The sequence below is a fragment of the Larus michahellis genome, chromosome 3 (genome assembly GCF_964199755.1).
Source record: "Larus michahellis chromosome 3, bLarMic1.1, whole genome shotgun sequence".
In the NCBI taxonomy this organism is placed as follows: Eukaryota; Metazoa; Chordata; class Aves; order Charadriiformes; family Laridae; genus Larus; species Larus michahellis.
Genome location: NC_133898.1, coordinates 40784361 through 40801156, shown reverse-complemented (window position 1 = coordinate 40801156; position 16796 = coordinate 40784361). Strand labels below are relative to the sequence as shown.

At 37.4% G+C, this 16796-nt stretch overlaps 1 protein-coding gene across 11 annotated transcripts in view; it reads left to right on the top strand.

The window, feature by feature from the left end:
* BIRC6 (baculoviral IAP repeat containing 6) overlaps positions 1-16796 on the top strand; it is a 186376-nt gene that overhangs the window by 112594 nt on the left and 56986 nt on the right. For all 11 annotated transcript variants that reach the window (XM_074579876.1, XM_074579873.1, XM_074579869.1 and 8 more), the window contains 6 exons: positions 1801-1932; positions 4083-4250; positions 6107-6280; positions 9577-9773; positions 11533-11833; positions 14544-14761. In XM_074579876.1, the coding sequence (XP_074435977.1) occupies positions 1801-1932; positions 4083-4250; positions 6107-6280; positions 9577-9773; positions 11533-11833; positions 14544-14761 (1190 nt within the window). The remainder of the gene's footprint in view (positions 1-1800; positions 1933-4082; positions 4251-6106; positions 6281-9576; positions 9774-11532; positions 11834-14543; positions 14762-16796) is intronic.

The following is a 16796-nucleotide window of genomic DNA, read 5'->3' as shown; positions in this document are numbered from 1 at the left end:
TTTGTGGTTTGCTACGGAATTGGTATTCCTCAGCTTAACTCTTATTTTAAATTGGAAGAATTAATTCTGGAAAAGTTTGGGTTCTTTTCTGTTTTCATCCTTCATCTAATGTGATTTCTCTGATTGTATTAAAAGCTTTGTCATGCTTGTATACCATTCCATGAATTCCACGGTTAGGACACAGTAAGGAAGATTTGACTGAGGAGTAACCCGTGTGGGGTGACAGGGAGAGAGAAGGGGGTGGAAAGGAAGAAAAGACTGTCACCACTGCAGCAATAGGAAGTCATGAAGATCCTGTGTCAGAGGCTGTCCCTTGGCTTAACTTCTTTTTTCTTAACTATGGTGCTAATGTCTCAAGTTGATTGTGTCATACCGCAAAAATAAATCACAATAAGCATGTTCATTTCATAGTTTTTTCTCCCAGCCTTTAAAAAAAAGTGGGGCGGGGGGTGTCTAAAATTATTGCTAAATCTGCTGCTCACATCCCTTCACCATAGGAAGAAAATGTGCTGTATCACTGCAGATAGGATTGTCTAGGATGAGTACCAGTTGTTTTGTATTTCATCCATCTTATCTTAAGTTACTGGTCTTGGCTGGTCAGGAAAATTGAACGACAAATCTGGGTATTACCTGAGTACTAATAATACCATTGCTTAAGCTTCCTTACTAATTTTATTAATGGCTTCTAAATTCTTCAGCCATATATATGGGCATTCAGTCCATGGGACCAAACTAGGGCAACTCTGAAGTTTAAAATAATAATGAGAATTTTTAAAAAAGCAAGCACACAGTCTAAAATAAATATATATAGCGTGTGTGTGAACGTTGGGTCCTGAGTAGCAGCAATTTCACACTATCTTCTTTTCGTCTGCACTACTTTAACACAGACATAACCAATGTCTTCAGGCACAAATAATAATATATTTCCAAGCAGGTTAAACCATATCTCTTTCAGCACTTCATCCACTGGTGATATACAGTTAAAAGTAACGGGAGGGTACTTCCAGGTCTTGAGTCTTTGATTATATCTTAAGGCTGCTGTGGCTATGTGGAAACAAGTTACTACTCAGAAGCAATTAGAGAATTATTTAGCCATTTTTGGTGCTGGTGTTGTACCTTACAAGGTGTGAAATGATCCATTGTCACCAGTAATCAATGATTTGATAGTTGCTTGCTGATATTTGTGATCTACGCTAGCGGTTGAATCAAACCGGTTGAACTGCAGTAATCTAATACTCATTTAAGCAAACAGCACAAGGTTTGGATGTGTAATGTATTTTAGACATATTCCAGTTTCAAAGGAACAATCATACTTGCCAGTTCTGAAATTGAGTCAGTATAACACTAGACACACAGACCTAAATACAACAATTTATTTAAATAAGTCTGCAGGTGTCCTTGAAAAAGTTCTGGATTTGGGGTTTGGTTTTTTCTTGTTGTTTTGTTAGGATTTTTTTTTGATTGGTGTTTTTTTTTTTGTTTTTCTTCTTGTTTATTTTGCTTAATCTCATTTTTGGTTGGTTGCAGTGGTGCTTTAACATGAATACGTTTGACTCATCAGGTAATGGGTTTAAGTTGTTACAGTTTTAAATTGTCAGAGGACAGATTTTTGGGGGAAGAGAGGACCAGAATTATCATGATGCCTTAATTTATGGATATTTACAAGACTATTACTGCCTGGGATGGAACTCTAAGCCACTAAAATAGTTGAGAATAGCTTTGTTAATAGCCTAGAAACTGTAGTAAAGTCAACTTGATATCTTGAAAGCCCTTTCTCTCCTCTTTTTTCTCCCTGTATAGATACACCCAGTATCACAGCTAAGCTAATTAATGAACAGAAGGAAGATAAAGAAAAAAAGAACTATGAAGAGAAAGAAAAAGTTAAAGCAGAAAATGGATTTCAGGACAATTATAGTGTTGTTGTTGCTTCTGGTATGTTTTTTTTAATTCCACTTTCTGAAAAGGATCTTTCAGACATTGCTGTTGCTAGTGCGTTTTACAGGATTTTATAGAAACACACCTGGAGCATGGATTATGTGACGATATATTAGTATTTATGTAGTATTACTGTGGTATGGGTGTTACTACCTCTACCTTTTTGCAGTGGTTGGTGCATCAGAGTGTGATCACCTACTCCCACAATATGCTTTGGAAATACAAGGGTTCATATACTTTGCATAACAACTGGTTGTACTCTGCTAAAAACTGTCAGATGGAGATGTAAGCATAAAACCATATTATTCCACTTGGAAACTACACATACAGGATTTTCTTCCAAAGCATTTGCCTTCTGAAAACTAATGTGAAGATCCTTCTGAAATCATTCATATAAACCCTTTTCCTCCCAAGCTGATGTGGAGGTTGTAGATTGACCATAGTTATTTTGCAGTGGTACGAGATGACTACTGCTCAGATGATGGCTGTGGAGGTCATTAGTCTTTTGGTTTGAAGTTCTGGTGTGTTTGTGAGAGAGAGATTAGTGAACTTCAAACTACCCTTTTCCTATCTAGCTTTCTGCCTTCATTGAGCTACCTCAATTTCTTTTACACTTCATGAAGCATAAGAAGAGATGCTGATTTCCTTTGACTTCTGGCACCAATACTTCTTAAGCTTTTTATTTCAGGTTTTTAGATGTAGATAGAACTCTAAACTCAAGTGTTGAATAGCACAGCAGTTTCATGGATCTTGGTATATATTTAAAGCAACACAGCTGATTTTTAATTACCGCATCTTTATCTGGAAAGATATTTGCAGTAGCTGCTGGTTCAAGTGGGTCAGATCTAAAATATTAATAGGCCCAAGTGAAGGGTTAAGACATGAATAAAGAATCTGTGAAGAAAAAAAGTAATATACCAGCCTTGAAGACAGGGTATAGCACGGTCAGCCATGTCTCATCCCAGTTGCATCTCTGATCATAGTGCCTGATGTAGCCCATTCCCTATTTAGAAAGAAGCAGAATTAAGTTTTTTCTTATTTTTCCTTGTATTTTCTCCAGTTCGGTAGATCAATTTACATTTAAACTTAATTCATTTTTATTTGGTTTTATGGACCCGTTTGTGAAATCTTGTCTTCTTTTGTCTTTGTCATCTTACATATTCTGAGTTTTTTTAGTGTCCTCAGAGCCTCATGCAGCCAGCGTTTAACTTGTTCCTTATTGGTAAAATTAATAAAGAGTAGAGATGGTATTTGGAGCCTGGTATTCCTGAGACAAGCTAGTTTAGTATACTGAGATTATTGGAGAATGTGTTGCATATTATAACGGCTCCTCCTGATCAGCTGAAACCAGAGTGTATTGTAGCATTTCAGGTATGGATGTTGCTAGTTTTCCAGCTGCTCTTGGCTGATTATGAGGCGGTAGTTGTATGAGTCTTTGTGTATGGACCTGCTGGCTTTTTTCCTTGCTCTGTCACCTGCATAGAAGGGTAAGTGATAGTAGTATAATTTCACTGTACCTTAAGTCAGCTTAATCTGTCCCAAAATATGACACTCTTGCTGTATAAGATCAGTAAGCTTTTATGTTCCTATTCTGTCTTTTAATTTTCATGTAGTGCTTTAAAGGTTTTTACCTAGGCCACCTTAAGCATGTTTAAAGACACCTTTCATCACATGTGCTATTGTCAGTACTGCAGCTGAAGTCACCTTCGTAGGCCAGACAAATGGTTGTTATCTATTTTTGCGTGCTGAAATCTCTGTCACTTTAGAAATTTTTGCCTTTCTTGCTTTCATTGCAAAAACAACCTAAAAAAGTTTTACTGTATGGCCCATTGCTTGGCAGGCTCTTTAACTAAATTTAAGAGCAGAACCAGAATATTTTTTTGCTTTTTTTAATGGATGATACGATCTAGTACAGTTACGGTTTGGTTTATGTTTGGGGCTCAGGAGAGTGTGGAGCCTTGTAACTGTAAAAATGCCGGGATTATATCCAAATGTATTTTATACATGAATGCTATTCTGATATCTAATTTGCCAGTGCTGAAAAGTTTGACTTTTTTTGCTATATTTGAAGGTAGCAAGTACATTCCATCTTGGCTAGCTGAAGTAAGTAAATACGGGAATGACTGTTTTTTTTACTTCTGTACTAGGTTTGAAATCTCAGTCAAAAAGAGCTGTTTCATCCACACCTCCACGTCCACCGTCAAGGCGAGGGAGAGTGATGGCAGATAAAGTAGGTACCTCTTCCTCAGGAGGAGAAGCTTCCAGCAAGACCATTAGTGTTCCAGTCTTTCATCTATACCATAAACTTCTACCAGGTAACTTTAATAACTTTTTTTAAACTTAAAAATCATGGTCTTTTTCAGTGGCTGATATGTCATCAGAAAGTAGATATAATGCTAATGGACGTCTTCTGTATTTCTATTGAGTATCTTGAATGTAGAGCCCTTCTGGGTTTGGTAACAGCTTTCAATGGGAAGTGGAACATTATAACATCATGGTGGCTTGACAAAAATAAGAATTATGCTGATTTCCTTGAAGTTTAGTTCCTTGTTCCTAAACAAAATCTCAAAAACATTTCCGCTTTCACTCAGAAATAAAAGGGGGATGGGTTTGTAAGTTGACTCACATTTTCTTTGACCTGCAAGGCCAAATAAACTGGTATTTGAGCCCTGTTATTTGATGTTATGAGTGGGCAGCCAGCTTGGATTGCTCTCTGGAAGGCTGACTTGCCAGTTCAGGAATATTCAGCATGTCTTAAGTTAGTCACGTTTTACGTATAGCAGACATGTACTTGCACTTTATTGGGAAAAAGCTGGTGGCAATGTTGCAGTTGGGGCATAGAGGTCTCTCTCCTATAGGGAGAGATTGGTGTGACTGGAATTCTTAACCTTAGATCAGTGATAAAGAACAGGAACATGGGTGAAACACTTTATATTATGTGGAAGAGCTTCTTACCTGTTTTATAGTATAAAAATAAGGAACCACTTAATTCCATAAACTTCTGACCGTTTTCACCCAATAAAAATCTAATTTTGGAACTCGCTACAAAATTGTTGGTTTTGAGACTATCCTCCAACAATTGTTAGAGGTATCATATACTTGAATTTAAATAGCTAAAATTGATACAGTTAATGCTGCTATTTTGGAAAGGAGATCAAAACTCGGTGCCTGTTTTAGTACCTAGCTGGTAAAGGTTGACTGTCCACTAATGGTAAGGTAGAGCATTCTGCACTGGTTGATCACACATCTTGCGCAACAGCCAGTTGTTACAAAAAAAGAAGCCATGGAAAGCGGAATTGGTGATGGAAAGAAAAGGGCAGAAACTTCTTCACTTGCACGATGGGAGATATTTTTAATTTTCATTTCTTAAGACACCATTTTCTATTGAAGAAACAGAAACTAACGACCTTTCTGGAACTTGTGTTACTTGATTAAGCACAGTCACGGTGAAACGGGCATGCTAAGTGTATTATATGATCCAACTATAAAGCAATTCACTTTATATGTAAGTCTACTTGTTATCAGGGAAAAAATTGTTTTGCCTTGAGAGTAACTTGTAATTTCAGGGAAGAACATATTCTTTGTAAACAACAGAGTGGCCAAAATCTTGATTCCAGTGATCGGTTTGGGCTGTATTGCGTGTGCATTTCAAGTCTTTGCTGATGCTGAGAAAAGTATTCCTGGCAATGCCATTCATTTCTTCTCGCTGAGTTGTGTCCCAAGACCAGAGTAGTGAGGGTGCTTGGGACTAATATGACTGAAAAAGAATTGCAGGTTTCTTTGGTTTCCATTTTTTTCCACTTCATGGTCACACACCTTTATGCCACCACAATTCAAGTGTGATGCAGGGGTGGTGTTTGAAAGTAGGGGACAGGCTTAAAATGAACATCAAATTACAGCCTTAGCCATCTGTCGAATATGCCAAGTGCTTGGGCTCGTAGCACAAAGCTGCCTTAGGGAATGTTGGCATAGTTCTTTGATAGTTGGTTCCAAACTGATGGGGCCCCTTTTCCCAAGAGAACAAATGTTAAAATTAAGGCCTTGGTTTGGAGCCAGATAATATTTAGTCTACTTGGCATCTGTGGTACAAGTAATGAACAGCACCTGGACATGTATGTTAAAATAACCTAATCATAATTTTCCTCTCTGACTCAATGCCATTGTTGTTTAGGCCAACCGTTACCAGCTGAAATGACACTTGCCCAGCTTCTGACTCTGCTGTATGACCGTAAACTCCCTCAAGGATACCGATCAATAGATTTGACAGTTAAGCTTGGTTCCAAAGTCATCTCAGATCCAAGCTTATCGAAAACAGACTCATTTAAACGTCTTCATACAGAAAAAGGTGAGTGTTCTTACTTTTTTGGTATCTTCCTTTTTAAAATGAATTTATTTTGGACAAAACTGTTTTTGATTTTCTTGGGAAGAAACAGCGGTTTTCTGTATTCTCTTGGGTGATGTTCCTGAGCCAAGTGCTAAACTTAGTGATGAAGAACAAATTCATTGCCTGGCTTTAGGTTGTATCTGTAAGATGCACCAATATGGTTGTTCTGGTTTCACTTTTCTGTTTTCATTATAGTGTTGTATATGATTGTATAGATACTGTGTATTTTATTTCTTGACATGTATACCACTTCTCTGTAGTAAGTGTTTGTGCTGATAACCAGGGCAGATTCAGTAATGCAGAAGCTGTTTGAAACCGTATGAGTTATAGAAGCCCGTGAAATTTTTTATTGTGGGAACTTGGGTACTTAAATGCTTCATTGAAAATGAGAATTATTCTCAAGACCATCTAAGCAGGACTTGTAACTCTAGCTTTTTAAAACATTATTTTTGACATTTTCTAATATGGTCTGTTTCTTGCTAAGGTTTTTTTCTAGTCACTTGCTGTCTACTTACTCATAGTGCTGGGGAAAGGGGAGGGAGGAGCTGTATCCCAGGAATCTGTTTTGACATATTTTTATATCATTCCTTTAGGGAAGGACTTAGAGGGATGGGACCTTGAAATTAAGCTAAGGCAATCTGCTGATCACCAGCCCACTGACACAGCATGGAATTACAAAGTTAATCATTCGGCTGTTTTAAGACAGGGGCTTCTTGTAAAAACTGTTCACTCGATAGATCCACCTCCTTCTAGAAAAGATAAGAAACAGAAAGAGTTGAAAAAGAAAAAAGTCTGTTTTCTTGCTATCCGGTCTGAGCTAAGTATTTTATGTCTCCATATAGTGGCTGGATATACAGATCTCGCATGCTATTGTGAGGCCTTTCTCTTTCAAATAATATTTTTGTTTTGTTTTGCTGTTTTAGTTAAAATCTAAACATATAATAAATATTTTTCTATTTGAATGAAACTCAAAAATTATTAGAGGAGGTTCAGTTTAGTAGTAGAGTTGCATATGAAAACATGAAGGTCCTCTTTGAACTTTTAATAAAAGTTACAAGGCTGTTTTTTAACTTAACTTGAGACTAATGCTTTTGAAAATTTGAATTTGTCATTAGAAATCCATTGATCTGTGCTGCTGTACAGCACAATATTAGTTACATTCAGGTGTCTCACAGCCACCACTCATCAGTTACAAAGGTTAGTGCTACTGCTTTTTCATGACTAGTTTTTAATATCTATAGAAATCATTCTTACATGTCAGTATTTCCTTACTTGCGACTTAAGGTAGACTTTTTTTAATATGTGGTGGATAGATTTTATAGCTTCACATGGTGTCTCCAGAGCTGCATTTACTACTACTGTATTTGAGGAAAAGTGTCATTTATTTATATTTTTTCCTGTGTGCTTCAATGCCTTTGAGATCAGCAGTTCTCCATAGCTGAAGTGCACTACTTCACTGAAACCTTGCAGAACATTCATGGAGGTGAAATGGTTTAAACTGGGTTATAAGGAGATTAACAAAAGCGAGCGCTGTGGAACCATACTTGTGTAACTCCTTGCAACAATACTTAAGATGTGAAAGGAGTAGCATTATATTTGCTACATAATAAAAGGTCTGCCTATACTCTTACTCACTGATAACGTCTTTTGCAGAGAAGCATTTGACCTTAGAGATTTTTCTGTGCATTCTGAATATCTGTGTGTGTCTAGTTTCTTGTTTTCTTTCTTCAGGAAAGCTTACAGCTTTTCACACTGTAAAACAGTGTAAAACAGAAGGGCTAGTCTTCCTTCAAAATCTTTATTTTGAAATTTTCCTTATTAAGGAAGTCTAACCTTTCGCATGGTCTGATCAATTCATGTCGTTGCAAGCAATCGAACTGTAAATCATGTTCAGCCTAGCCTAGTCCTCCACAAGACTGACGGAAGGTGGTCCTTTGATGAGACCAGCATGTTTGCAGACATCCTTGTCCACTATCTGTGGTGACAGGGAAAATTTCCACAGAGGTGGCTTCTGTCTGTATCCTTACGAACAGTAGACATTAAAGCTGTGTGTACTCAAAGTGTTATGTTTGGGCTCTTTCTGACAAGGATTATCCTGCTTGGGAAGCATATTGACCTTTTCTGTTTCTCGCAGTACTTGAGGTTGAATTAAGGAGAATTGATGTACATACTTCTACATATCCCTGATTTGACCTTATTAAATCTGATACTTTGACCACATTGCTCCATAGCGATGTGCTCCTCACACAACATATCCATGATGTTCTTGTAACCTGGTGCTTCTTGCACATTTAGAAGTTCAGAATTAGGATGGGGGAAGACCTGCTGTTTCCTATTCCTTTCCCTTCCCTTTCAAATTAGGGAAGAAAAGGTTTTAAAAGATATGGTATCTGTGGCTAAAACTTTTTTTTTTAAATAAAAGTTCATTTTGGTAGGTGCATGAATTATGCTTTAATGTGCTTCCGTGTTTTTACAAGTATATACTAAATGATAGTGTGTGTCCGTGTAAAGATTTTAAATATAATCATGGATTTTCAGCTGGGTGTCAGGGTGCTCACAGCGAAGAGATACTGAAACCACTTGATACATGCTGCCTTTTAATGTGCGTATACTGTGAAGGTTTTGAGGCCCACTGTGTTATAGTATTTAACAACATAATCTGCAATGCAAATTCTTTAGATGAAATAAATTGAATATACACTGTGAAGTTTGCCTGTGGTAACAAGAAGAGGGTTAATTTTCAGCACAGTGCATTGTGCTAGGGGTCTGTGTATACAGCTTGTGTGCATCATTGTATAAAATGATCAGGTTTTTGTCCATTGCACAAGATACTACAGTGCTTAGTAAAACTGGGAGGAGGTCATCTTTCTTTTCAACTGTGAACTCTCTATCAGAGAGTAGCAAACCTACTCTTATCTCCTAGATGAAAGACAATGTTTAAAAATATACTTCCAAAGTTAACAAAATTTTGAAGGCATAGGTCATATTCTAATAAAACATAAAATTATAATAATTAACATGTAACCCTGTATAAATAACCCCAAATTATGACATGGATCTGACATCATTGACAAAAGGTACCACGAATACTTTTATTTTCTTTTGATATTTGTCTACTCATTCATTTCAGGTTCTCGACTCAGGTTTTGCCTAAGAAGGAACTGCTACTTTTGAAGTACACCTTTAAGCGAGGACGAAGAAACAAACACAGTATTGATCATGATGTATTAATTTCTTTTACCTCCGTGTTTATGTAGAACATGCAGATTTACTGGGACCTTGCCCTGAAGATGAAGCCATCAGTCCTGGGGATGAGTGCATGGACGCAGTCCTAGATGAATCGCTTCTTGAAACCTGTCCCATTCAGTCTCCACTGCAAGTTTTTGCAGGAATGGGTGGATTGGCCCTCATTGCAGAGAGACTCCCTATGCTTTATCCCGACGTAATTCAGCAAGTGAGTGAAAAAAATCAGTGTACAAAAACATGCTAAGAGTGTTTTGTTTATTTGTTTAAGGGCAGTATTTTCCTCTTATTTCTCCATGGTTCAGTTTGACAATCTCGGTTACTTGTCGAAGCTGCTTTAAAATAGGCGAGTGCTTAACTCCACAGCCCAGTTCAGCTATACATCCTGCTTCCCTGCACGCGTTATAGGCTGCTTGAGTAAAAAAATAACCTGTGAATTATTCAAATTCTATTTGGTTGTGGGTTTGTTGGTTTTTTTAAAAAATTTTTTGGCTGATACTCCTAGTAGGAAAGATTGTGCATGTCTGTTCCCTTTGAAATTAAGTTAGTTATGAGTTAAGGGTATTGTTCAGTACCCTGACTGCAAAACTATGGCAGGCATAGGAACCCTGTAGTGAAACTGGGTAATTAGTATGAATCCTTTGTAAATAGTTCTGCAAAGATGTTTTAGAAGTCTAGTATCAAGCCTGTTCAAAAAATAAAAGGTAAGGAAATGTGTTTGCTTAAGCAATTATTGTATTTTGAAATCCGAGAGAGGTAACGTACTCTGTATTGAAGACGACTGATTCGTGAGATTCTGCAACAGACAAAAGGCAACTTATGACCGTGAGAAATTTCATCCCTTTTTTTCCTCCTTTTTCTATAGTCCTGGGAAGTTACTTTCTTTTCATAGTCTTTTAGCTTGAGATATAAGTTTGTATTCAAATGATGAATAAGAATTCCATGATCTGTAAAAACAAATTAAGTACAATGATTCCAAAGATTCAGAGTGACGGCTGATGAATTCTCCAGACTCTTCATTCCTTAATTTTATATTTCTCTGTCACTGATAATTCTGATTCTCTAAATTCTGTATTTTAAGATTTGCCTAATTATTCTCTTAATGTGTAGATGATTGGAATAAATGCAGCTAAACATGGCTTTGACTTTTAATTAGGAATTTGGTATTCTGGATAAATTCTGGAAGGGCTTTTCAGATTAATCTTTTCCAGCTTAGATCAGTCTGGTGATAAATACTAAAATTTTAAATATGATTGCATAAGTTCATCTGATGAGAGGGACCTGGGTGTCATACCTTCATTTTAACTCTTTCCTGGGGGATTGTACAACTGTTATCCATCTTAGATTCTGATTGCCGTCATAATACGTGGCTGCTTAGTCCTCTGTGCAGCGTTAGTTTGTAAAATAGAGCTACAGACTGTTGTGTTAAAGTATAATAATAATAAAGCCTGTCAATCAATCAAAAGCCTGAAAGGAGCATGTTAAGATACCCAAATTTCTTCTTAGTTTTTACAGGTATTGTAATTGTTCTCCTTTTTGCAATATGTAATTAAAAATTAACCACTTGAGTTCACACTATTTAATGTTAAAATTAAAAGGGCCGTTTCTTATTTAACAGTCTGATATATATGCTGATCTTCATATTGTTTATGTCTGTGTAATGTATGTCTCCTGTTCCTCTAGATTTTAAGCAACACGTTTTTAACTGAGGATTTTAGGTGGCAAAATATAGTTGCTCGCTGGTATAGGTGGGACTTTCTAGGAGTGTATTGAAAATGCACCAAGTACGCCCTTTTTAGCCATTTACCCTGGTACCTGTATCTGTAAAGGGTGGTGTATTTCATGTGACTTTTTAATGGTGTCCTGTATTAAGATTGTATGTCCTTTAGATCCTAACTGCAACAAAATTTTTGCCTAGGTGATTAACTGAATGACTACCAAATTTTTTTTGTTTTTTTTTGTTGCTTAAGGTGAGCACTCCAGTGGTTACATCGACCACACAGGAAAAGCAGAAGGACAGCGATCAGTTTGAATGGGTTACCATTGAACAATCGGGGGAATTGGTGTATGAAGCACCAGAAACAATTGCTGCAGAACCTCCACCGATCAAGTCAACAGTTCAGACTATGTCTCCCATACCCGCGCATTCTTTGGCTGCCTTTGGTTTATTTCTTCGTCTCCCGGGCTATGCTGAGGTGCTGCTAAAAGAACGGAAACATGCTCAGTGTCTGTTGAGATTGGTGTTGGGAGTTACAGATGATGGTGAAGGAAGTATGTGCTGCAATTACTATGTTTCTTTGTAGACCACGACTAGATCATTTTACTTAAATTTATTTACACTGTAATGCTTTTATCAGGAAGTTAGAATTGATTTGTGCAGAACTGTGTTGCTAGCATCTTTGATAGTCTGTTGTCCCTAAATATTAAATTCTGTCTGGCAAAGTTTTGTCACAGTCATGGGTATTCAAGTGTTCTCATCCAAATGTCAGAGTAAATGTAAAATAACAGCTGATAAAACTTCCAATGACACTAAAGATGACAGCACGCTCAGACAGAACAATCTAAGTAGCTGTGTGTGCTCAAGTAATTGAGAAAACATCATATAATTCTACAACCAAATGCAGAATAATATGGGTAGGAGCATAGCTACAGCAGATGTAGAATAAACTGTTAAATAATACTGTTTTAGAAAAGGAGAGAAAGATCTAAAGATCACAGTGATCAAATTAGCTGAGCAGGAGCTTTACCGTAATGGTATGGTGTGAGTTCAGAGGGAGAAACGGGGTATTCTTCGATGAATGAACAGATGAGCAGGGAAACAATTTGTAGTCAGTGTCTTTGCAGACAAACCTGGAATTCTGCATGTAGTTCTAATATTTGTTTTGAAAAACTAAAGAGTGTATGCGAAAGATGTTTTAGTACTTTTAAGATATTTCCTTTCATTATGACTTTGAAAAGAATGCTGGTTTTTCTGTGCAGCAATCAACTGAAGTTAATCTCTGTTCAGCAGCCTGTAGAGTGGTGGACAGTGTGTAGCTCATGAGACCAAGTGAGAAACAAAGAATCTTGTTGACCCTCCCTTCTGTTTATGTTTTTATTTCTCTTGTATTTAGGTACAGGACAGTAGACAAGAATAAACTGGGTAACAAAAATTCAGTCTGGCTGCTTAGTCCCACCTAATTTGAGTAGTAATTAACTGAAGGATATGCAGTCCCTCAGATTTTTGCTACTGGAAACAATTTTATATCTCTTTATTAAAAAAACAACAAAGAGATACCAACTCAAACCTTTAAAATTTGGGTTGCTTTCTTTTTTGTGTGTGTGCATATCCACTATTGCTATTGGAATACAGTTCCAGAATATAATTTCCTGATAGGTAGGGGCTGCTTTAATTTTCGGGCTAAACTTATTCATATTCCAGTTGTGCCCATTTATCATTGTGCCAGCATTGTTCCTCAGCGTAAATAGCTCTGCTTTCTCTGATGCATTTGTTGACAGGAATTGTATTCCCTCCTAGCCTTTGTTTTTGCTGGACTAAACAGTCAGTTTCTCCATTCCCTAAGCCAAACAATCTGAATTCAATTCTTTACCAAATGTGGGATCAATTGTACGCAGTAGTCCACATCAGTTCTCTGAATAAAGCATTAATATTTTCCTTTTCTGTTGGAAACGCATCTTTTCATATACCTCTTTACTTTCTTGCATAATATGAAGAGCTGCAATTATAAATCCATGTCTTATAGAATAAACATGGATTCAGTTGTCTGCTAAAATAAATCATGGGCAAATGTTTAGATTTTCTTTTCTTTTGTCTCTTTGTCATTTGGTTATACCTGCAGTTATGGAAGTCTATTGTATGGGCTTTTTTCCAGAGGTGTTCAGTTTTATTTGTGAAGATCCTAGTCAGAGGATTTTTTGCCTCCTTCTTCTAACTGTCTTTACAAAGAGTATCAGATAGATATGAATTAACTCATGTGTGCATGCATGTGTGTGTATAGATACATATACATACGCATACAAATATAGACATACATATTTGTCATGTGTTTCAGTTTAGACCTCTGGATTATTATATAGCTGATAAACTCTAAAAATGAGGGAGAAAATAATATAAATATATTTAAAATAAGAAGCAAACTTCTGAGCAAAGTTGGCTATTTTGAAGTGTTTTCAGTTGTCAAACATCTCTATTTACATATGCACAGGGGAAGGAATGTGAAATGCATTGTTAAATTCAGAAGAAACTGAGACAGTTTCCCAAATCTGAGGACATTGCATTAATACGTCACTTCACTCTGTTATTTGAAATGTGGCTTTTAAAATTAGTAATTTTTGCTAATAATGCAAAAGGATTAAAAATTTAAAATAATTCTATTACAAAATTAAAACATTCATCTCATCTAATTAGAATTATGTTAGTATTTCACCGTGTATTCAACTTGAATGGCATCACAGCTTGGGTTGTGTCAGTGACTTAATTCCCACTTTGGGGACACGAATATGAAAAAAAATTCCTACATCATGATAAACTACAGCTCCTTGTCCACTGAGCTGCTATTAACTGACCATGTGCATTCTTTAATTGCCTGTAGTTGGAATGTTTTAATAAATAAATACATTAATTAAATTAGTCCGAACCACCTTTGTTTCCTCATTCAGAAATACGAACTGAATGTAGTCAAATACAGAAGTATACCCACAAACTAAGTTTTCTCCCTGGAAATGGTGAATCAGATTTTATAACTTTGGTTTTTAACCAAATCCGTAAAGGAAATAAAGAAACGTTCTTTCTTCTATACTCTTCTCCTGCTGAAAAGGTTTTGTGAAGAGAAGCCTGACATTAGATAGCTTACTTTATGCGAATGCTCAAGTGCTTAGTATATTTCTGTGGGTGTTGTTTATAAACCATTGCAGAGATTAACAGGCTGAAGTGAACTATTGAAAGAAAATGTGGTTTTGATATTTTTCTTCTTCAATCTAGGTCATATCCTGCAGTCCCCTTCAGCAAACGTGCTTCCAACTCTGCCTTTCCATGTGTTGCGTAGTTTGTTCAGCACTACACCATTGACTACTGATGATGGAGTACTGCTTAGGCGGATGGCACTGGAGATTGGGGCGATACACCTTATCCTTGCTTGTCTGTCTGCTCTAAGCCACCATGCACCAAGAGTGCCCAACTCGAGTCCCAACCAGGCAGAGGTAAGTTTAGCAGCAGAGTAATTACCACTGAGAAGCAGTAAGAGTTTTAAGTATAAAAAATAAAATAATCTCCATGCTTTCATTGTAGTCTGCCTTCTGCAGAGTTGTCATTTGAATAAAGAGCAAAAATAATTCGAAAGTATTTGATTAAGTAATTGTCCTTGCATGTTGCAAATACACATAGTAATCATGAAATTTAACCAACAAAGAAGGCTTGTCATGAGGCATTAAGGTGTAATCAGTTTCTTTCACAGGACCAAGGTATAATCAGTTTCTTTCACAGGACCTTCTTTTTCAGTGCATGAGAGGCATAATGCTCAATGGGTGGTGGTTCTTTAATCCTCATTAGATAGCATGACCTCATTACCTTATTTAGCATGCATCATCTAAACTCTACTGGCTGCAAATTATTTCCTCTTAAATGCTTCACAAACGTAAATGAGTTGTGAAAATTAATGAATTAATGTAGTGATTTTTTTATCCCCTTTTTACTGATAGAGAAAAGAGATCCAAAGACAAAAATTTTCCATAGCATTGAAGATACCAAGTGAATCTCCAAAATTAAACTTTTTTGAAGTACTTACTGTATGATACTACCCTTTATTCAGAACACGTATCCCCTGATTTTTTTAGGATTTATGAATTGCCGTTTCTGCATAGCATACCAATTGTCTATCAAAGAGTTTTTTAAAAAATTCATTACTTGCCCTCTTCAGCATCTTTGTCGCAGAGGCTTGCATGAAAAAGCTTCTGGTGGCTAAATATGTGTAAGTAGATGCAAAATGCAGGGCTGTCCATATTTTAGCAGCTCTGATACTGATGAGGGGTTGAGCAAGGACGAGATGAAACTGTGCATGAGAATGATTCACTTTAATGGCTAGTCAGTTTTAAGGGGAAGCTGAAATATTCTACTCCTAATGGGGTATCAGGCTGCTGACACATTAATGCTTCAGCGTTATCGTGCTTTTGGAGGGAAGGGGCAACCATTAATTCTTATCTCTGCTTCACTTCTACCATGACCCCTTAAACAGCTTCCTTTCTCATACTTCATATCTATCAGGTGATAGATGGTAACCTAAAACTAGAGATCCATCAGGCCTGTAGCGAGGATAGTATTTCTGGGGCCAGGCTTTCCCTTAAGTGCTTTAAGTCAGTGCTCATGACAGTCCTTTTGAGTGTTAAAGGCACAGCATGTTTATGAGTAATGTAATGAGTAATCATAGAATTACCTTGTTTGGAAGGGACCTTTCAGATCATCTAGTCCAACCATCAACCTAACTCTGACAAAAACCATCATTAAACTATATCTCTAAGCACTGTCTACCTGTCCTTTAAATACCTCCAGGGATGGTGCCTCAACCACTTCCCTGGGCAGCCTGTTCCAGTGCTTAATAACTCTTTCTTTCTGCGTAAAAATTTTTCCTAATATCCAGTCTAGACTTCCCCTGGCGTAACTTGAGGCCATTTCCTCTTGTCCTATTGCTTGTAACTTGGGAGAAGAGCCCAATCCCCACTTCTCTACAACCTCCTTTCAGGTAGTTGTAGAGAGCGATAGGGTTTCCCCTTAGCCTCCTTTTCTCCAGGCTAAACAATCCCAGCTCCCTCAGCCGCTCCTCATTAAGACTTGTGCTCCAGACCCCTCACCAGCTTCACTGCCCTTCTCTGGACACACTCCAGCACCTCAAAGTCTTTCTTCCGGGGAGGGGCCCAAAAGCGGACACAGCACTCAACGCGCAGCCTCACCAGTGCCAAGTACAGGGGGACCATAACTTCCGTAGTCCTACTCAGCACACTATTCCTGATACAAACTGGGATGCTGTTGGCCGCCTTGGCCACCTGGGCACACTGTTGGCCGCCTTGGCCACCTGGGCACACTGCTGGCTCATATTCAGTTGCCAGTCGACCAACACCCCCAGGTCCTTTTCCACCAGGTAGCTCTCCAGCCACTCTTCCCCAAGCTTGTTATCACTGCATGGAGTTGTTGTGCAGGACCCAGCACTTGGCCTTGTTGAACCTCATACCATTGGCCACAGCC